This window comes from Pogona vitticeps, chromosome 1, assembly GCF_051106095.1.
Source record: "Pogona vitticeps strain Pit_001003342236 chromosome 1, PviZW2.1, whole genome shotgun sequence".
Lineage (NCBI taxonomy): Eukaryota > Metazoa > Chordata > Lepidosauria > Squamata > Agamidae > Pogona > Pogona vitticeps.
Genome location: NC_135783.1, coordinates 356,319,669 through 356,341,558, shown reverse-complemented (window position 1 = coordinate 356,341,558; position 21,890 = coordinate 356,319,669). Strand labels below are relative to the sequence as shown.

The following is a 21,890-nucleotide window of genomic DNA, read 5'->3' as shown; positions in this document are numbered from 1 at the left end:
GGCTATCCAGTTAATTTCAGGAATGACCCCCAGTTGAGGGGCGAGGTGAGGTGGCCAAGGAAGCTGGGAGAATGGGCCTTTTCAAAAGCATGGAGGACAAAGATCAATCCAGCCACGAATAGAGATATCCAGCATTACATGCCAAAAAACGTTCAGCTCTGAACGCCGCCTCCTCTCAAACAGTGGATGCTCTCGGGAAGGGCAAGGAGGATGAAAAGGGACTGAGATCCGATTACAAAACCGGGGCCCTTTTATCTGAGCAAGAAAGACGAGCCAGCGTGTGTGGTGGTGGCGGCGGCGGAAATAGGGACAGACATCTCTAAAAATTAAGCATGACACAGACAGTGAAAGACATGCTCTTGATTCTCCCACCACAAGATGTGGCGAGGACAGGGCCAGCATGAAAGGAAAGCAAAAAAGCTACGTCTGCTCAGGATGGCGGCTGTCCCTTGCCTCGAGTACGGAGACACTCGGCATGCCTCTCCAGCACAACCGTTGCTAGGGAACACGATCCAGGGAATGCTGCGGTGCTTTGGGGCTTCCCGTCAGGGCATCTGGTTGGTTTAGCCAACGTCCGGACGGAATGCGAAGCGAGAGCAGCCTTCCTCGGGTCTGCACCGGCGCGGACGATGAGCGGCTCACAGCCAGCGGCCGTCATGATGAACCAGAGGTCCATGGGACCTGCAAAGATCTCCTTCAGTGCCAAGAATGTTTTCCCATCAGCTTCCTTGACTGTCCCGCTTTCACACCCGTACATGGTGATCTGAAAGACAAGAGTGTGGACGATCTTGGCCTCGGTCTCCAATGACACACCCTTACGCTTCAAAGGCTAGCTGTTATATTTTCTTAATGTGAGCTTTCATGGACAAGTCCACTTCATCAGACATAAGAGCTGATGAAGTGGGCATGTCCATGAAAGCTCACATAAAAAATTATAAAAGTTAGTCTTTGAAGTGCCACCACATTTTTTCTTTTTTTCCTCTATTTTTATTTTGTTTTCACCTATAATGCTTGCACAGACTCACATAGTTCACCCTTCTACAATCCCGACACTCGATTATCTTTTTTAGTTCCTTCATTGCTGCTGTTCCAAATTTCAGTCTTCTGAATTCCTGGCCCCAGTATCCGTTAGGACTCCTGACTGAACCAAGCTATTTTTTTAAAAAAAAATTCAATATTCCAATTTCTTCATTTTTAACACTAAAATTGTGCACTTCTGTAGTCATGATTTTTATCTTCCTCATGTTCAACTTGGTCCTGCTTTGACACCTTCTTCTTTCAATTTCCCTAACAGTCATTCTAAATCCTTGCTGCTTCCTGCCGGTAAAATGGCATCATCAGTGTATGTCACATTATTGATGCTCCTTCCACCCATTTCCACTCCTCCTCCATCTGAATCTAGTCTGGCTTTCCATATAATATATTCTGAATGCAGGTTATAAGCAGATAAAGAGATGCCAAAGGCAGGCTGTTGGAAAACCAATAACTATGGCAAAGTTACAAAGAGCAGGGAATCAAAGGGCAGTAAACAATGCAATAAAAATTGCCCCTGTAACTAAGGGCAAAGTTCATCCAAGTTTCAATAGGCGTCTGAATTAACGTATTTGGTTTTCTCCCAAGCCCAGGGGGAACACGTGGCTCTCATGAGGCAGGGGGTTCCACAGGGCAAGCAGAACTATGAATGCAGGCCCTTTCTCTGGTGTTTCCTTTGTGGGCACTTCAGAGGCAGTCACAACTGACAGGAAGAGCTCTCCAGCCAATCTTATTTTTATTTTAACGTCTTACTGATATTATTTTGATTTGTCTATATTGTATTATTGTATACTACTGGCCTTTTATTGCATTGCTTTGTCTTTATATTCTGTTTTATTGTATCATGTAAATCACCCAGAGTGGCCTGGGTTGCCAGATGGCTGGCTGGCTGCCTGGCTGAATCTTTGCAAGCAGGGAAAATGCAGCTTGAAAGGTACGGCGGGTATCTTGAAAGACATCCGATGAGCCTATAAAGTGAAAGTAGAAACAAACTGGAAATCCGTAGCCCGGGTACCCCGTGGTCCAGAAGCCCAACTCTGCTCAGGAGCCCCAGGGCTTCTTCATTCTGAGTCAGGAGATGTCTCCAAACGTCCTTCTCCCCCTCACCCTCCCGGAGCTTTCCGGAGTCACATCGCCCCCATTTAATGGGTTTCATGTTTGGATGCTCTACTTGGGAAATGAAAAAGAGGATTTAACCTCCACACGCTGCCTTGGAAGCTGAAGTGGGGGCCCAATGGGGAGACCCATGCAGGAGGGGGAAAAATGAAGGTGGGGGCCTTCTAGGCAGGCGGGACAGCCTCTGAGGCCAGCAGCGGCCCTTGCCCAGAGACCCTGGGCTCTTTGCAAAAGGCCAAGCCATTCCCACTGGCGGAGCCCTTTGCCTAAGAGAGGTGGCAAGCAGGGAGGAGGTGACGAGGGGGTGCAAGGTTGTGCCAACCTCTGTTCATAGGCTGCCCCCCCCCCACACACTCTCTCTCTCTCTGCTGGCAGCAAAGCTGCTCTGGCTTCTTCTGCAGGTGGGGCCAGGCAAGAGAGGCCCCTCTCCAGCCAAGCCTCCTGGGGAGCAGGGCAGGACCCTCAGTCCAATGCTCCTGTGTCCCCGTGACTACAAACTGGGGTGTACGTGTGTTGTGCACATCCTGCTCCTCCCGAAGGGCTCTCTCCCCCCCCATTAGACTGGGCTGGTTTGTGCATGTGTGCGCGCACGTGCGTGCGCACACACACACACACACACACTGTCCAGGGGGTGCCTCGATTCAAAGGCTTTATTTTTAGCACAAACCTTAATTTGAATTCACTTTGATGTGTTATTTTGAGCCTCCCTTCTGATTAACTCAGCATCAAGGAGTGCCGACTGACTTCTAGCTCCGGAAGAGAGAGGAGGCCTTCTCCTTGTTCCCCAGGGCAGGACCCCAGAACCAACGAGAAGCGGCATAGGGGCTAATATTTACTCCAAAGGGCCGGAAAGACAGTCCCTGGGCTGAGCTTTCCTCCTTACTCCTAGGAAGAGGCTCTCCTCCGGGGTGGGGTGGGGAGGCCAGAGAAGAGGCATGAACTGAAAAACCTGCATCAACAGTGATAGAAGAAACATTCCTGTGTCCTACTTACGCCCACCTCGGCCGGTGGACTTGGACCGTCCACGAACACACACAGGACCCTTCTCTGCAAGTGATGCCGTCCTGTGCCTCCAGCGCTGCCTGGCGACCGTACTGCAATGGATGCAGGAGAACGGGCTGAGGCTGAACCCGGACAAGAAGGAGGTTCTGAGGGTGGGTGGCCCTGTGGATGGTGGCTTGGGAAACTCCCTCACGTTGGGGGGGGGGGGTGGCCCTGGCCGCGAAGAGTGGGGTCCGCAGCCTGGGGGTACACCTGGACCCAATGCTCACCATGGAAACGCAGGTGGCATCGGTAGTCCGCACCGCCTTTTTCCACCTTTGGCGGATTGCCCAGCTGCGACCTTACCTAGACACGGGGGCGCTCACTACCTTAGTACTTGCACTCGTAATCTCTAGATTAGACCACTGTAACACACTCTACGTGGGGCTTCCTTTGAAGCTGATGCGGAAACTTCAAGTGGTGCAGAATGCAGCGGCCAGACTCCTTACTGGAATGAGAAAACACCAACATACCTCTCCTACTCTGGCCATGCTGCACTGGCTGCCCATCCATTTCCGCATTGACTTCAAAGTGTTAATGCTTACATATAAAGCCCTAAACGGTTTAGGACCTTGATACCTGGCGGAACGCTTACTCCCAGCTAGTTCTACCCGTGTCACTCGCGCGAGCCAGGAGGTGAGGCTGAGGAGCAGGACGCTGAGGGAGGCCCGGAAAGAAAGAACTAGAAACTGGGCTTTCTCGGTGGTGGCTCCTCGTCTCTGGAATAACCTACATCCAGAGATTCACGCTGCACCCTCGCTGGGTACTTTTAAGAACCAACTAAAAACATGGATGTATAGGCAGGCCTTCCCTTCCAGTTAATTCCTGTCCTCTTTCCTTTTTTTTCTCTTTATTTGATTTATTTTTATTTTTCCCATCTTATAGAATCATTTAATTAATTGTTATAATTTTTTTTAGAACTTGTTATCCTTATGTTGCAAGCCACCTAGAGTGGTTGAAACAACTAGATAGGCGGGGTATAAATACAATAAATAAATAAATAAATAAAGCCCCCTCGGCCATCACCTGCGTGCATGAGCGCTGGGTGTGTGTAAGGGGCCTCAGCCCAACCGTCAACTGACTGTCCTTCCGAGCTCCTCCTTATCAAGGGAAGAATCTCCATATGTCTTCTGCTGCTGAAGAAATTCTGTGATGCGGGATGGTCTGCCAGGACAGGATGTGACCCAGTCAATGGCTGTGCTCAAGACACAGCTTAGCTGAGAAGCCTTGTGTGTTTCCATCACAGGACGGGGGGGGGGGGTGTCGCATCCTGTTCAAAGAATCCATGTGCAGAGGAGGAAGGTGTGCTAATTCTCCAGCATGAAGTTTTACCTATTCCCTCAAAATGGGTGATAGCTTCACTTCTTGCTCTCTGAAAGACAAAACACGTGGATTTTTTTTGTCCGGGGGCGTGTGGCATTTTTCAAAAGGAGCTCAAGCGATAAAGGAAGAAAAGCCCAGACACAGAGTTAGCTTTATTACTCGGAAATGCTCTGCAGACAGGACGGCGCCCTGTGGTCCACTGCAAACGAAAACAACAACTCAACAGTTAACAAAGGAAAACGTTTCCAACCTGACGGCCTCTGGCCAGAAACAGTGGCTGCCAGTCTCTCGTTGAGAGTGGCTTATTGGGTCACCAGGCCACGTGTGGGTCTCCAAGAGGCCTCCTGCGGGCGGGCGCGCAGGGCGGTGGACAGGCACCCTCCGCGTCCGTCCCCTTCAGCAAAGCTGACACCCATTCGAGTGAAGAGCCGCTCAGAGTCCCCTGGCTGAACAGACCACGCACCGTTTCAGCAGAATGAGGTAGGAAAGGAGACCGTGCCACTTCAGACTGCAAGCGAGGCGCCCTCACCCCTGACCTTTCTTTCGTTTACTTCAATGGGCTAGTTCTAGTGGTGGCATCTGATGGGCACAGGTTAGTTCTACCAGCTGCTTCAAGCGGTCTTGTCATAAAGCCTTCAAAAGCAACCCGGTTCCTTCTTAACAAAACCTCTCTTCGCTGGCCGACTCCCTGCTCCAAAGGAATTCTGGACAGCTATCTTGAGCAGACAGGAAGCGTGGTGGTGTCAGTCTACGGCAACAGTCTGCCAGCTTAACAGTGTGAGTTATCTGTCAGGCCAAGCTCCTCTTCCATGAGAAGGCAAGAGTTAAACCTAAGCAACCCCCACTCCTTTACACAGGACAAAGCTGTCTATCACGCCTCCAACCTTCCACTGCTGGTCCAGAGCAGGAAGGGGCTCTCAGCAGGTCCCTTAAAACCAGCAAGCATGGAATTTCTTCATCAACAACACAACTGGCTAAGAATGGCACAATCCTTCTGCGCTGCTCTCTCTCTCCAGAGCAGAACACTAAAACCGACCTAGGCATCCTGAAAAATTTCACAAATCCAATGACTGGGGAGAAGGAAGAAATATTACTGGACATCAGCCATCAACGCTCAGTGCTGGCCCTCCATGTGGCCTGCTCGCTGCACAAGGAAACGCTAGGGGAGCTCAGACCAACAAGGTGGAAGGTGGTTGCCGGGATCTGCTGTACAAAATCCTATCCAAGAAGGATGCACAGAAGGAAAAGAGGGAAACTCTTGGGATCTCTCCCCTCTAGGATGTGCGCAGAGTTCTTGAGTACATCGCAGAGTCCGGTGCCCAAGCAGACGCTTAAAGAGACATGACGTCTCTGGTCCCTTTCTGAAAAGGAATGCCATGGAAGCTAGACGAGAGCACGGCTCCACCATGCAGGAAGACACGCGAGCCCTTCTCAAACAAACTGGCCTTATCATTGCCTCCTCGTCCTCCTCCTCTTCCACCAGGAGTCCCTGGATTTGGGGCAGCCACCCTACGCTCCTCTGGAGTGGTTGAGAAAAGCTAATCGGAGCGCTCTCTACATCTGCCAAGGGAAAAAAAACAGCTGCCTATCAAGAACAGGGGGAACTGTGCTGCACTAAAATGCAACAGAAACAGCAGAAAACCTAAACAGGTACATGCGAGGCTGCATCTTAACAGCCGCAGAGAACACGGGTGGTTCAAAAGACGGGAGGCATTTCCGAGAAAGCCGCTGTGTCCCAAAGAACCAGGACCATCCAGTCCTGCATGGAGGAAGGCAAGCATAACAAGATGCCGGATGCATTCACGTTGTTATTTGGCTCTGCCAAGGGAATCTACTTGTGCAAGACTCAAGGCCGGTGCTGGAACTGGGGGAGGAGGAGGAGTAACTTTGCAAGAGAGTTGGGTTTCGTGTGGTTTTTCTCTCTATAAAGGGAACCAGGGAGTGCCCTGGGCCAAGACACCAGGAACGGTGACAACACTTCTCCTTCCTCTTCCTACTTCATTCACGGATGCTCCTATTCCTAACTTTCAAACTATTCAAAAAGAAAAGAATAACTAGAACAACAAACAAAGAAAGTGGCCAACCCGCCCACCCCGACACCCTCTCTTTGCATCCTCTACCATTTCAATTCAAAATCAAATCAGGCCACAGCACCCCTTCTCCTTCATTGGTTATGAAAAGCAGGAACTACAAGTGCCTGGGGGGGGAGGTTGAGGTTGGAGAGAGAGAGAGAGAGAGAGAGAGACAGGGAGGAGGGAATGCCACAGGGGAGAGCAGGATGATGCTCAAATCCTGACCCATCACAGAGGCCAATGTTAAGGCAGGGAAACCAAGACCGGCTCTCAGGGCCCTGATGGGATTTGGAGCCCTGACCCTTTTGAAGAGCCCTCTTTAGCCTGTTGCATGTGGGGCAACCTCTGTATTGAAACACAATCCCTCGCCCCTGGGGAAGGGGCCGGGTAGGGAAGCTGTTGCCCCAGAGAGCCAGGCCCAAAGTCCTCCTGGACCCACACACACATCTTGTGAAGTTCCCACCACTCCCAACTTGAAGCTTTTTTTTTTTTTTAGTTTGTTAAGTCAATGATACAGGTCTCTTTTACTACCCAAAGAACAGAGCATTCATTGTAAGCCTCTGGTGAAGATCACACCAAGGAGAGAAGGCGTGTGATGGCTGAAGCAGTTCTCTTCCCAGGTGGCCTCCACACAACAAGGAAAACGGACACAGAAAAGCCTTAGGCCCTCCTTGCTGGGCAGCCGGGCCGAGATCCTTCAAAACCGCAGACGGGTAGCCCTGACGTCCTCTTCCAGCCGATACGGAGGCTGAGCTTCTTGCCTCCCGGTCAGCCGGGGAAAAAAGAAACCTCACACATTTCAAAGATCAAACGTTGAACTGATGCCATCAAAAAGACTTGAAAAAGGCATTTTCCCAACTGTTGGGAGCCTCCACGGTCATGGAGGGAGAAAAGGAAGAAGTGGGGGGGGGGGCTGCTGCCGCCGCCGCCACCACCACCACCTGGCCCAGCCTGGCCTTCGCATTTGAACGTGGAAGATGCAACACAAGAAATCCAGGACAGGAGCCAGCCAGCGGGAGCTAGGACTCTTCCCCTTCTGCACCTGGGGCCACCACACGCTGCCTCACGGTGTTGGACGGGGAGGGTACGTGTGCTGGCTCCCTGGGCTCCGTCTCAGCATCAGAAAGGTCACTGCCATGCACACCTTCCCTCTTCCTGAAGCACTCAGCAGACTCTGGCCGGTTTTCTGGAAAAAACAGTGGAAAGGCTTTACTACTGGCAAAGATGACCTGTTCAGATCGCTGGAAACTATGATACGATGGCTTTTTTCAAATACAGTGGTGCCTCACATAACGAGTGCCCCGTTTAACGACGAATCCGCATAGCGATGTGATCGCATTGCGATGTTTTGAATGGCAAAACATCGCATTGCGATGATCGGTAAGTGTTTCGCTTACCGATCTTTGAATTGCGATGTTTTGAAAACAGCTGATCGGTGGTTCCAAAATGGCCACCGGAAGAAAAAAATGGCCACCCGCAGCATTTTCGCGCGGCTTCCTCGCTTACCAAGGTGGCGAAAATGGCGGCCAGATGGAGGATTTCCGCATAGCGGTGAGTTTATCCCCCATAGGAAGGCACTGAAGGGGTTTCAATGCGTTCCTATGGGGTTTTTTGCCCCGTATAGCGACGATTCCAGATAGCGACAATTTATCCGGAACAGATTATCTTTGCTATGCGGAGCACCACTGTATTTGAAAAGTTGTCCTATGGAGCATGGGTGGGATGGACTGGATGACCTCGTAGATCCCTTCCCACTTCACTCTTCTATGATTTTACACAGGCACCCAACACATCTGGCTCTGGGCAACACTTCAAACCTTGCAGGAGGCGCCCACCATCTGGTGCAATCCCTCACTTTAGTTTGGTCAGGAAGGGCAATCTGACCTGTGAATGAAAGACTTGGTCGGGGAGAGGGCTTGGCAAAAGCCAGCTGAGCAGAGTTCACGGCAGAGGAGAGAAGCCTCAAACTGGGGGCTTCCTTGTTGTAGCTCAGCCTCTCAGGGCCCTTTTACATCCCTCCCCCAGCACTCCGCAAGGCCAGAAAGAGGTGGGCCTCCCTCCGTAACAAGTCCTTCAGAGCGGGGCCACCACCAAAAGAGACTGGTTGCCTCTAGCTCCACTTCAGACTCTGCTGCTGAAGGCGTGCCTGTCCCAGACGACAGAGGAGGAGACAGAGGCAATACGGCAGCACTGGGAACCAGAGGGAGCTATTAGGTATGGATGGAAGACGCCCCCATGATGATATTCTCTCTCTCTCTCACACACACACACACACACAAGGCAGAAGAGGTAGGGATGTGAAAATGGTCACAAAATTATTCATTCTTGACATGATGTGTGAAAAAGGCATGTCAAGGCGCTCCTTTTTTGTTTGTTTTGTTTTCGTTTTTTAATACTACGATCCTACTACTGGCAAAAGAATAAGGGAACAGGGTTTTTATTTTCCCACCAAGAGTTTTGGGATTTTGCACAAAATGTCTGTGCGAAACCCCTGCCCTTTACTTGTGAAGTGTACACAGAGAGAGAGAGAGAGAGAGAGAGAGAGACGGAGGGAGGGAGGGAACACGCAAGGACTGGCTAATTGCTCAAAACCAGTCAAACAGTCCATGCATTCCAAATGTGAACAGTCTCCTCAAAAAAGACAACCATTATATTGTATCATTTTGCCCAAGTAGCACAAGCATCGTTCTTGCAAAGGCAAGAACTCCAGATAATATAAAAAGTGTTGCTGTTTCTTCTCACAAATGGGAATGAGCTGAACGTGGATTTAATTCCCACACAACACACACGTTTTTCGGGCTTTTGTGACCCTTTGCTGAAGCTTCTTGGTTTCTTTCCAAGAGACCTAAAAAATTCCTAGTGATTCCAAAGGTTTTAGCATCAGCCATGCCAGGTTAAAACGGACTTAAGCAACAGAAAAATCCAGCCGTTTGCCCTGCCTGAGATGTTGCTGAATTGTACCACCAGTCAATGAGCAGCAGCCTCAGGATACTTACTTTGAAAAGCTCTCAGCGGTGGTGGCCTGTGCTTCTTAGAGGGACAAATACAATCGGCCAGGAACACCATAATCTGAGCAGGGGGGAAAACATAACACAGAGACATATACACAGGCAGATGCATTATTCCTTCCTTCAACACATCTCCTAACTTGCCTCTTTATTTTCCTTTCCTATCCAGAGTCTTCTCTGTTTCTTGAGACCAACAAAGCACGGGTGCTTGTCAGGAAATTACAAGGTTTGTAACAGAAGAAACTGACATCTAAGACTGATCTTATAAAGGAAGTTGTTCATCAGCCATATGGCACAGCTGGGTATAAAGCTGAGTCACGCTGACCAGGCAGAAGCCTGACATAATCCTATCAGATCACCTAGAATGAGGTCATGGTACCTGACGGGTCATTTGTACCATATATTGTACATAGGGACATACACGTGGAGATGCCGCTGAAGTATTTTGTGAAGATGGGACCTATGTCGTATAGACTCTGAAGAAGAAAGTGGCCGCCTCGTGTCTTTACTTCTCTGGGAGGATCTTGGAGGCTGGTGGTGGCACCCCTGCTTTGCTCAGCGCACCCCAAAAGAAATACGTGGCCCCGCTTACCAGCCCCAGCAGCAGTCCTGAAAACAACGTCGTGAGGGCAAAGATGGCGTAGGATCCCCAGGGCGGAATGCCAAGGTTTTCGGTGAAATAGCTGTGGCATTGCTGCAACCGAGAGGGAACGAAAAGGTCAAGCGGAGGAGACAGAGGGGCCAAACAGACTCTTGGCTCAGAGGAACGTCTGTGGCACTTACCCTGATCCACATGGACAACTGGAACAAGGCGGACATGCTGCTCATCCTGCCCAAAGGGAGAGAGAGAGAATCAAAAAACATCCTGCCATCACGGCAGGCAAACACAAAACTATCCGAGTGGAAAGCGAAGCCTGGACGGAGGACGGCAGTGGCTCTAAAAGGCTGGCTTGGTCTCTCCGGAGCCCGGCTCCTCAACAGCCTACATGGCGTGGTGGCCACGCAGGCAAATACATTAGGGAACGTCTCCAGCAGAATCAGTTCACACATTCATCTTCACCTCTGGAGTCAGATGATGGAAAGGCCCGCCTGAAACAGCCCAATCTGGTAACATCAGAGCCAACGTATATATCGCCCAAAAGAGATCTCCCCTTTAACTCAAAGGGGAGACCAAACGCTTAAGGGTCGCCTCCACTCAGAAAAAAGCGGATTTAGAAGACCTGCTCCCTCTAAGACTCAAGTTTTGAATTGCAAAGCATGGCGTTTTATCACAAAACCAGAGAGGCAGTGAGCAATGCTGGGCTTTGACCTGGAAAACCCACATGCACACCTTTGATTTGACCATGTAAAGCTTTTAAGCGGGTCTGTATCAGAAAGCGGAGGACTGATCACTTAACTACCCAGCCTAGCCCACCTCTCCAGACTATTGCACTGATCAAGGGGAAAGGCACTGGCCAGGGACGCTTCTGTCCACTCACTGGAAAGAAAAGGTGGGTTTAACCACTTAAGAGGAAACACCTGGAGAGAGTGGACGCAGGCCAGGTATTAGGACTCTTCAGCTCCATCTCCTCTGTCCTGGCGGTTCCTTTACCGGAGCAGGTCCTGGGCACCTCAGCCACCCAACGCACGGGGGCTTTAAGGAGGACATTCTCCTGCTGGAGGGGGAGAGGATGTGGTCCTCCCCTTCCTTCCTCCCACCCTCAAAGTTTGGACAGGCAGAACAGGACTGTTATGGAATACTGATATCACAGCTTAAAGATTCTGGGCACTGCTATTTCTGGATTTTAGAGATAAGCTCTACTAACGAGACGAGAGGCAAACCCTGTTACTTACAGGAAGGATGATGGGCCTAACCATGAAGAAACAGGATCAATGGATTTCCATTCTTGGTCACTGATGAAGTTGATAAAGTCATTTTTAGTCCGCGGGCCCTGGTAGCGTCTGAACTCTCCATCCTTGCAGCTGTTCAAAAGGGTACATTAGGTCAGTTGTGTTTAAATGACCCACCAGAGGAGCCACAGAGCTGTGACACCACAGAGCAGGGGTTGGCAAAATTAAGCCTCCAAGGCCACCTGCAACCACTGGGGGCTCGTCTGCGCCCCAAGGATGCCCCCCTCCCCAAACAGCCCCATCAAACAAAGGAAACAAAAACTGTTCTTTAAAGGAAAAATATGAACCTCTTCTGCTCCTACAGTTCTTAAACTGTCAGCTTTGCCAGGACTGACAAAATATGCCCCCGCCAAGCTTTTAACATGCGGGGGGGGCAGCAGGGACTCCCAGAACCCTCCTCCGTGGTGGCCGAGGGAGATTCTGGGAGTTGTAGTAAAAGAAGAAGAAGAAAGCAAGAGGAGTCCCTCTCACCCGCAGCAAGGAGGGAAGGAGAGAGGTGCCCTCTTTTCGGCGCCTTCAACTGAACCACCACAGATACCTCCTAACATCAATCTTCTATGAAACTATAACAGACACCCCCCTTATTAGCTTGATAAATACCAAATCATTTGTACTATTAAACAAAATTGACAGGAATAATAATCTGAACTAGTTCTCTTTTACTGTCAATTTTATTTAATATATTTAATGATTCCAGCTTTCTCACCTCTTCTCATTCCAATCCTCTTTCAACGTTATGGGAGATAGAACTAATATTCACAACCGATTTTTCAATGGATGCTGGAGAAGAAATGTTAAGCCCTAACCTTGAGTTTTATTCATGTATTAGATGAGACTCCCCGTGCACTTACTGGTAGATGGTGGGAAGAGCTGTGATGATAAACCGCCCACTGAGGCCTGCAAAAAAGATCCAGAAAACAAGTGAAGGCTAGAGGTTTGTCTGAGACCAATTTATTTCAATGCTGTCTGCCTCAGAGATACTCCATCTCTCCACTCTGTAGCTGCACATGTTTCATGTGTCATCCCTGAAACTTATTCTTAAAAAGCCAGGCAGAAATGGCACAAGCTACTTACAGAGCAGTCAAGCCCCCTTTCCTCAACACAGAATAAACAGCCAGATGCTGCTCCACAAAATGAAACCATCTCTTATATGTAAGGAACACAAACTGCTTTTATAGTCTGTGTCTCTCTCACACACACACATGAAGCTGCACACAAGTGCACAAAGATGAGAAACAACCGCAAGCTTTCAGCCAGTATAACACCCGTGATATGCAATCAGTAATACGGTTTACTTGGAATAAAACTGAATTTAAAAAAAAATCTCCCATTACCCTAAAATTCAGCATAACCTGCTTTAGGTAAAGGTAAAAAAGGTAAAGGTTCCCCTTGACAATTTTTGTCCAGTCGTGTTCGACTCTAGGGGGCGGTGCTCATCCCCGTTTCCAAGCCATAGAGCCAGCGTTTTGTCTGAAGACAATCTTCCGTGGTCACATGGCCAGTGCGACTTAGACATGGAACACTGTTACCTTCCCAACGAGGTGGTACCTATTTATCTACTCGCATTTTTACATGCTTTCGAACCACTAGGTTGGCGGGAGCTGGGACAAGCGACGGGAGCTCACTCCGTCACGTGGATTCGATCTTACAGCTGAAGATCTGCAGATCTTACAGCACAGAGGCTTCTGCGGTTTAGCCCACAGTGCCACCACGTCCCTCTATAACCTGCTTTACCTTTAAAGAAACAATTAAAAAGAAAGTCTGCTGCATAATATATGCAGTTATGAACTGAGGGGCATAAAATTTAGTATGTTAACAGTTTAGGGTAGATTTTCCCAGTATGTTTAGCAATGTAACTTGTTGAAATGTTTTAGAGGAAATGTTATGAGAATAGTTTCTACTTTAAGCTTTGATTGTGTTCAACTATAATATATAAACGTCGTTAAGTGTGCTTGTTCTTCCTCTTAATCAAGGACTATTACTGACACATCAGGACGTTTTGTTTCATAAAAATCTGTTCAAAAAAGGGTAAATCAGACGATGTTCCATTTCAAGGGCAGTGGTCCCTTTTTTGAATTCAGCCTCATCCGCTGGAGATGCAAAGGCTACTCCAGCCGCACTGTGACTCTGTGCAGAACCACTTGCCTCTCCCCACCCGAAGCTCAGCGAGAAACACGGGCACAATTGGTTGAACCCTGCGCTCGTTCGACAGTCCCACTTCAACGTCCTCACCGTGCTTGTGACAAACTGTTCGGAACCGAGAGATTCTTAGATCGGAGAGCAGCTTTGGCGCTGCTGGCCCGCAGCACTCCTCTCTCTACAAACTTATCTCCTTCCTTCCATCTGTGGCTTCCGTACAACGAGCCACACAAAGCTCTTTCAGTGTTCCCTTTTGGTTTACAGATCGCTGGGTCTTGGCTTGCCCTTAAAGCACACCCAGGTCTACGCTCTGGCTATACAATCCAGATAAAAGCAACAGTGGCCAAGTCGTCCTCACCGCACCGATTCTGTTGAACAAATCGAACCACCAGTACAATTTCCCATGGGTATACGCTGCTGGCATCTAGCCTGACAGAAGTGGCGGGAATTAAGTGAGAAACCTCAAACTTTACCCCACTGGCTTCCTATTGGACTTCCATGGGAACAGAACCTTTGGCCCTGCTTTGCCATTAACCATGACAAGCAGCCGTGGTGGCAACGGCATCTGCGTCAGCACTTACCGGGCTGTTCGGTCACGTCCACTTTGGCTATGTTGATTTCTAGGTCCTCCCCCCATTCCGCGAAGTTCTCCCATTCCGGCTGTAAGTTCTGACAGGCAGGGCACCAGGGAGCGTAGCTGGGAAATAAAAAGAAGCCGCTGGTCACTCTGGCAGGGTCGCCTCCTTTTCAGGGACCTGACATGCACCCTGTACAAGAACCCCGTTCAGTTCCCAAATTAGCCAAGGGTGGGAAAAAGGACTGGCGGGCAGGTGGGGGGGAGGGGGAGGAAATCACCCTGAAAGATCAGCACCATCTTGCTCCACACTGTTTCCCCAAGTTTGTGGTTAAGAGAAAATAGCGGAACTTCCTTCTTCTGCAGAGATGGCTTGGTTTGTCTGTTTCGACATCTTGAAACCAGCCCCCTCCCCCCCCCCAAAAGGAGGTGGAGGGGAAAAGAGATTAAAAGAATAATAATAATAACAGGACAAAAAGCTTGGTTTCCATCCAGCCGTTGGAGGATGCCTTTCCTCAGCCAGGAGTTCTGCTCTAGTGGCCTTCCTCCCTCCTCCTCCTCCTCCTGCCCTCTCTGATGGGGAAGAAGAGCAGGGGAAAGGGCACAGCCACCTTCTTGGGGACGCATTTCTCTCTCCCAGCCTGGCCTACCTGGCAGGGCTGTTGTGGAGAGATGAAAGAGGGAAGGAGGGAGGGAGGGAGGAACGACCTCTTCTAAGATCTTCCACTTCCACGGGAAGAGGAGGAGACCTGACAGGCACCACCAACCGACCCACCGGCCAAGGAGAGAGCTGGGCCTGCAAACAGGGGGGGGGGGGGGTTGGTGTGTGGTGGCGGCGGGAGAGGCGGCGGTGGGGAAAAGAGGGAGAGGAGAGGAAGGGCTGCCCGGTTTTGGATTCAAATCCGGCGCCGGCGTCAAGGGGGCGTCCCCTGGCCTCCGAAGCAGCCTCTCCACGGCGGTGTGTGTGTGTGTGCAGGGAGGGGATGCCCCCTGAGCATGTAGAGAGCGCCTCCTCTCCCTTTCTTCTTCTTCTTCATGACTACAACTCCCAGAATCCCCTCGGCCGGCGGGGAGGAGGGTTCTGGGAGTTCCCCCCCCCGCCGCCCTCCCTCCCTCCCTCCCTCCCTCCTTCTGAGGAGACTCACAACTCGACCATCCACTCGCCGCTCAGCAGCTCCCGCCACTCGCCGTCGCTCAGCGCCTTCACTTGGTTCCGCCGCCGCCCGGCCGCCGCCTCCCCCCCCGACGGCAGCAGGAGGAAGAGGAGGAAGAGGAGGAAGAGCGCCCAGGCCCAGGAGGGGCCCTCCGGCCACGGCCCCCGCCTCCGCCCGCCCGTCGCGGGAGAAGACCAGGAACAGGAGGAGGAGGAGAAGCCGCCGCCGAAGTAGACGCCGCCGGGAGCCGCCATCTTGGCCCGGTTCCGCCTCGGCCGCGGCGCCACTGCGCATGCCCGGCAAGGAGCATGACGGGAAGGGGGGGAAACAAGCACATGGAGCGAGGGCGCACGCGCGGAGAGGGATTACCCCCCCCTTCCCATTCCCGCCGGCGTTGGGCCAAACGGGCGGGGCTCCCTGGGGGGGAGGAGAGGACTGTGATTGGAGGAGGGTTCCCTCCCACTAGCCAATCGCGCCTCGCTGCCGCCCCTCCCACTGGCCTCGGAGGAAGCGGAGCGAAACCCGGAGTCGCTTCGGGGGCGCGGGAACCGGGAGCGCTTTTTTCCCCCTCCCCCCTCCCACCGGGGGAATGTCACGGGCGCGGAGGAGAGAAGGGCAGAGGCGGGGGGGGGGGTGGCGGAAGCGAACCCTCTGGACTACAACTCCCCTTGTAGGGGGGGCGGAGAGAAAAAAGTAACTTTTCCAAGCCGAAAGAGTTCCGTCCCGTTATTTCCACGTTATTTTGGAGGAGGACTCGCTCTCCCTGGAGACCAGGATTGAAAGGCCAAGAAGAAGAGGAAGCCTTTAAAAAGCCCCCCCCCCGCCACTGCCAGGATATGGAGCGGGAGAGTGTGCGGAATGGGGGGGGATTCTGGGCGTTGTAGTCTTAAGAACGGAGCGTGTCTCGCTACCCCCCGTCAGGGGAGACGAGGGTGGCCAAGGGGCCCGATGCTTCCCCCCCCCGCCCCCAGGGGGATGCATCCTCACGGACAACCCCCCCCCCCCGGTGCAAACCTCAGGGCATCCGCTGGAAGGGAGCGACCCCCCCTCCCCCCCCCCGGCTCTGAACTCAAAAGAGGCTTCGCACGATGCCCAGAAAGTGGCCCCCTCCCGACACACGAAGCTGTTTAAAGGGCAGCAAGGCAAGGGCACCCAGCTGGGTGGCCTCGATCCGGACCTTCGCCAGAGTAGTCTGGGCACCAAGCGCTGAGGAGTCGATTCCCATCCCCTCCTTTTTGTGGTGTGCGTGTGTGTTGGTGTGTTTCGGGACCACCGGGGAGCTTGCCCCAGGGCCACCCAGGCTGGCTCTTCTCCCAGGAAGGCACACAGCGGGGAATCGAACTCCCAACCGGGGCCTGCGGACTCCAGCTCTCAGCCACCTCCATGTGTTTCCTACAGGGCACAGACCAGGGGCTTTTTGCTCTGGAGGTGAGAAGTGTTATCGTTCCACACGCACGGCTGAGGGCAGACCGCTCTTGTCTTGGCTTCAGGGCCTTTGCCAAGATTCGTTCTTGACCTTTCCCAGGTGCAAAAGAGAGAGCAATAGACTGACAGGCCGCCTTCTTCTTAGCAGGGCTGTAGGAGTAAATGTGGAAGCAGAGGTGCTCACCGTGGCTGTCCCCAAACTCACCCCTGTCATGTATTCGCGAAGGCTTTCACAGCCAGGATCCAATCGTTGTAGGTCTTTCGGGCTGTTTGGCCATAACATTTTTCTTCCTAAACGTTTCCCCAGTCTCTGGCCAGCATCTTCAGAGGACAGGGGTCAGAACTCTGTGTTCTGGTGCAGTGTGTGAGGTAGTTGAGTATTCTTTCCCCCTCCATCACAACAATACACCCATAACCAAAAAACCCCCAACCTGATCACCATAATCACCCAGTCTGAAAAGGACAAAAACTTGATCCCACAGCTGCAAATACTCAACTATCCCACACACGACACCAGAACACAGAGTTCTGTCCTCTGAAGATGCCCATGGCCACAAAGATTGGCGAAATGTTAGGAAGAAAAACCTCCAGAACATGGCCAGACAGCCCAGAAAACCTACAACAATCACCCCTGTAAGATTCCAAAAATAAAGGCAGTCGGATTTGGCCATATTAACAAATGAGGAATCCATCTTTCATAGAATTAATGGCTGTGGTGATGGGCTGTCAAGTTGCCTCCAAATGGCCGTGGCCCTCTGAATGAGCCATCTCCAATAGGTCTTCTCTGTCCTCAACTGCCCTGCTCAGCTCTTGAAAACTCAAACCAGTGGCTTTTCCTTTATGGAGTCAGTCTATCTTATCTTTTCCTGCTGCCTTCCTCCTTTCCCAGCATTGCCCTCCCCCCACCCCCCGGCCAGGAGAATCCTGCCTTCCTTCATGATGTTCCCAAAGCAGGATGGCCTCTATTTCATTGTGTCTGCTTCCAAAAAAGTTCTGCCTTGGTTTGATCCTAGATCCACTGCATCAAAGCAATAAAGTAATCTGCGACCTTAATATGCTACAGTGAGGTCTCTACTTAAGAACTTAATCCTTATTGGAAGGTGGTTCTCAAGTGGAAAAGTTCTTATGTTAAATCTGCATTTCCCATAGGAATGCATTGAAAACCATTTAATCCGTATCTGCTCTTTTCCGTCCATAGAAACTACAGTGGAACCTCTACTTAAGAACTTAATCCGTTTTGGAATGGTGTTCTTAAGTTGAAACGTTCTTAATTTCCCATAGGAATGGACTGAAAACCAATTAATCCGTTCTGGCTGTTTTTTTGTTACGTAGAGGTGCGTTCGTACATTGAAGCATTAGTTCCCATAGGAACTAATGCAAAGCTGGTTAATATGTACTCTATCACTAGGGGGAGAATTTTTTTTAACCTAAGATGACCTAAGGTTAAAAAAAGAGCAATAAAGGTTTTTTCCTGTTCTTATCTTGGATTTTTGTTCTCAAGTAGAAGCAAAATTTAGCAAACGGAGCTGTTCTTAAGTTGGATTGTTCTTAAGTAGAGACCCCACTGTATTTGGAAATTTTGCAGGACTTGTTTTTCTATGGCTGAGGTTTCTCCGAACTTTTCCACATCTCCCTTGAGATGGGTCCTAATGAAGCTAGATGTTCTTCTGCAATGACAGCTGAGCAATCCTCAGATATTATTAGGCGGGCAGCCCAATCGCCTGGCGCTAGACTCAGCAATGTGCCTGTTGTCTGCCGTGAACCTGCATCTGGGGAGAGGCTGTTGATGTTGGCAGAAGCGAGGCCCTCTCTTTCTGCTGGCAGACAGCCAGAGGGAGCAGATGGAAAAGGGACCATTTCTGAGTTCGCGGCTGTTTAGTTGAAGGAAGGAGAAACGGACGTGAGTCTAGGGACTAGTTGCTGCTTTCAAAATGGAATCATCTCAGTTTAGTCAGGCCGGAAGGAAAGAAGTCCTTCACTGGGATTCAAAATGGGAGGGTGGCTGCCTCTCCTCGTTCAGCCTGCAGAAAGAGGCCCTTGGCACGTGCCCAGAGGTGCATTGAAGACAGTGGAGGATTAGAGGAGTGTCCAAAGGCTATGCAACCAGAGGATGGTGGCTGCAGCGGCTTCTGCCTCCTGCAAAAAAACCTGTGAGAATCCAGCCGGTCGAGACCGGATGGAGGACTCCGATGCAAGAGACCGAGCAGGCCTGCGTCCGTCCTGGCCTCCCCAGGAGAGACCCGAACACAGGCGGATGATGTCCCTGGTGGTTGAGCTCCGGCCTCAGGTCAAAACAGGTGCTTCCTCAAAGGCCATCCTCCAGTTTACTCCCTCTGTGTGTGTGTGGGAGGGCTCTTTCTATCTGTTTCCTCCCCAACATCACCCTTCCCGGTGGACGTTTTATGCACAACTTCACTTTTAATTTCAAGTTTTGTTTTCCAACATGGCGAACTCCATTTTTAACACACATCTCTCTCCTGGCATCCCTTCTCCCAAAGTTTTATTCTCTCATGTCATACTGTATTTTGACTGAAGTCCCCGTTCGGAGTGAGGCTGGTCTCGGACGATGGCAAGGGAGGTGGGATAGAGTTCTGGGGGAAAGTCCCGGCTTGGGGGGAGGGTCGGGCTCGAGCGATCGTAAACCCAACCCCATTTTCCCGTTCCCGGCTTCTCTTTCTCTGTTGATGTCCGTTCGGCCATGCTTTGTACACAACTCTGCCTCCCCTTCTGCCTGAGGCTTCCTGCCTGATTGATGGAATGGGTACCCCGGCAAGAAGGGCCTCCTCCGCCTGCCTCTTCTCCCACTCTCCCTTTGGGAACGCCTTGGCATGGATGCCCAGGAGGAAGGAGGCGTTCCTGCATGAATTTCTGAAGGCAAATTTGACACCAAGGACAGTACAGAGACCCTTGAGTCGGTGTGATGAAACTGGCAGAGGGTCAAACCTGGGCCCGAGGGAGTGGGGTCCGAATCCCCACTTGGCCATGGAAACTGAGGTGGGTCACGCTGGGGAAGCCGTTCCTTGAACTTCTTAGAGACCTCGAAAACCTTTATTTGGGTGGCCGTAAAGGGAAGGATAGCATATCAGCCTCTGCCCTCCGAGAGGTCCTTGCTAAAAGAGACCTCCCACTAAGGAAATGGGAAGCCTCCACGTCTCCCAGTTTTGGGTGCTTCCCATTTGCAGTGCGGATCTGGCCGCGTGTCCGGGCTCTCCATCCCAGGAAGAGAGCCTGAGGTTGATCCCCGGGTTGCAAAGGGCTCTCTGCTCATCATAACCGTTGTTTTGGTCTTACTTCTGGCTGGTGACCCTCCCTCCCTTGGGGGGTTGCCTGCTGTTCATAATGCCATTTACGGATTCCTGTCATCTGGGCCCAGATGTCGGGGGTATTAACGGAGAAAATTAAAGTGATAGTGCGTGAGAGTACTGTAGAAAAAGCCTGCTGGAGGAGGATGTATTTAAACAGTGGTCAAAGCCAGCAGAGGTGGGGTGGGGCAGGAAGGTTCATGGCTATGATGATTAAACAAGACGGAGAGAGGGAAAATCCTGCCTTCGATTTATAGTAATCCCAGATGATGGCAAAGGTATATATGCTCCTTCCGGTGAGGATACCTGCCAGTCACAGCAGACAACGCTGATTTAATTGAATTGGCACAAGGCACCTTGGTATGTTTATGAGCCTCCTCAGATGATCACCGTGGAATATGTATGTTTCATGGTCGTTGCAGCCTGCCCGGGAAACTCCCTGCGAGGTAGGCCAGATTGTCCTCCCTGCTTCTTCTTTTGCCAGTCGGCAAAGAACTTTCTGTTCAGACACTCGTTCAGCAGTTGATAAGGAAGCACTTTAATGAGAGATGTTGTATGGTCTAGAGGGGTGGGGTATAAATCTAATAAATAAATAAAATAGCAAAGATCAGTGGCTGTTTTAATCTCACAGTCTGCCTGCCTGCTTTTTTAATAGCTGCATTTAACTGCATGTTTCAGGCCCTCTTTCTTTATGGGGGAGAAAGGTGTAGGAATAAAATGAATTAAAAGACCACAGCTTGTTTTTTGGTTAGCAGTTGAGTCACAACGAGATGGGTCCTCGGTGATTACGCTGATGGAGAACTTTCAGCTTCTCTGCACACAGTCATTCTAGTTGACTTCTGAAGGTTAAACAGGTTTAGCAATACCATGATTGCGATGTAATGCCCATTTCCTGCCCTCAACGGCCTATTCGGCTTCACACCCCTTCCGGGCAGATTCAGTTCAGAACCTGGGACTGAAGGGAGGGTGTTAAAATCTACTCCAGAAGAGAAGGAATACGCACGTAGGCTTGATATTTATGTACTGTGCATGCATCTGTGTAGATCCAGTCAATCTAAACCCATTTACAAGCAAGCACGACGGGCTGGAGAGCTCAGTGAGATGGGGGCACCCGTGTCCAGAGATGGATTCTCCCTGGGTCTCCAGTGGAAGGAAAAAACAAAACTCGTAATCTCAAGATTAGACTACTGTAATGCGCTCTACGTGGGGCTGCCTTTGAGGCTGTTGCGGAAACTTCAGGTGGTGCAGAATGCGGCGGCCAGACTCCTCAGCGGGGTGAAAAAATTCCAACACATCACACCCACTCTGGCCGCATTGCATTGGCTGCCCATCAGATTCCGCATCGACTTCAAAGTGTTGACGCTTACGTACAAAGCCCTAAACGGTTTAGGGCCTCGATACTTGGCGGAACGCCTTCTACCACCAAGATCTACCCGTGTCACTCGCGCGAGCCAGGAGGTGAGGCTGAGGAGCCTAACGCCGAGGGAGGCCCGGAAAGAAAAGACAAGAAATCGGGCCTTCTCGGCGGTGGCTCCTCGCCTCTGGAACAACCTTCCCCCTGATATTCGCGCGGCCCCCTCGCTCGGTATTTTCAAAAAGCAATTAAAAACATTGATGTTTCGGCAGGCCTTCCCTCCTAATTAATTCCGATCCCCTTCTCTTTTCTTTCCTAATGTTTTAACCCAACGGTTGAAAGTTTTCTATTATGTAACTCTTTTGTTTTTATAGTGTCACCCCATGTTGTAAGCCGCCTAGAGTGGTCTATCGACTAGATAGGCGGGATATAAATAAAATAAATAAATAAATAAATAAAT

At 50.9% G+C, this 21,890-nt stretch overlaps 1 protein-coding gene across 1 annotated transcript; it reads right to left on the bottom strand.

Moving 5' to 3' along the window:
* Positions 1-4,649: 4,649 nt before the first annotated feature.
* Positions 4,650-15,640, bottom strand: TMX1 (thioredoxin related transmembrane protein 1). Its single transcript, XM_072986957.2, has 8 exons — positions 15,341-15,640; positions 14,203-14,318; positions 12,334-12,379; positions 11,426-11,554; positions 10,376-10,421; positions 10,185-10,286; positions 9,581-9,653; positions 4,650-7,770 (listed from the first exon to the last, which is right to left on the bottom strand). The coding sequence occupies exons 1-8, from the start codon at positions 15,601-15,603 to the stop codon at positions 7,604-7,606; spliced, it is 942 nt and encodes a 313-aa protein (XP_072843058.2). The 5' UTR covers positions 15,604-15,640; the 3' UTR covers positions 4,650-7,603.
* Positions 15,641-21,890: the final 6,250 nt, after the last annotated feature.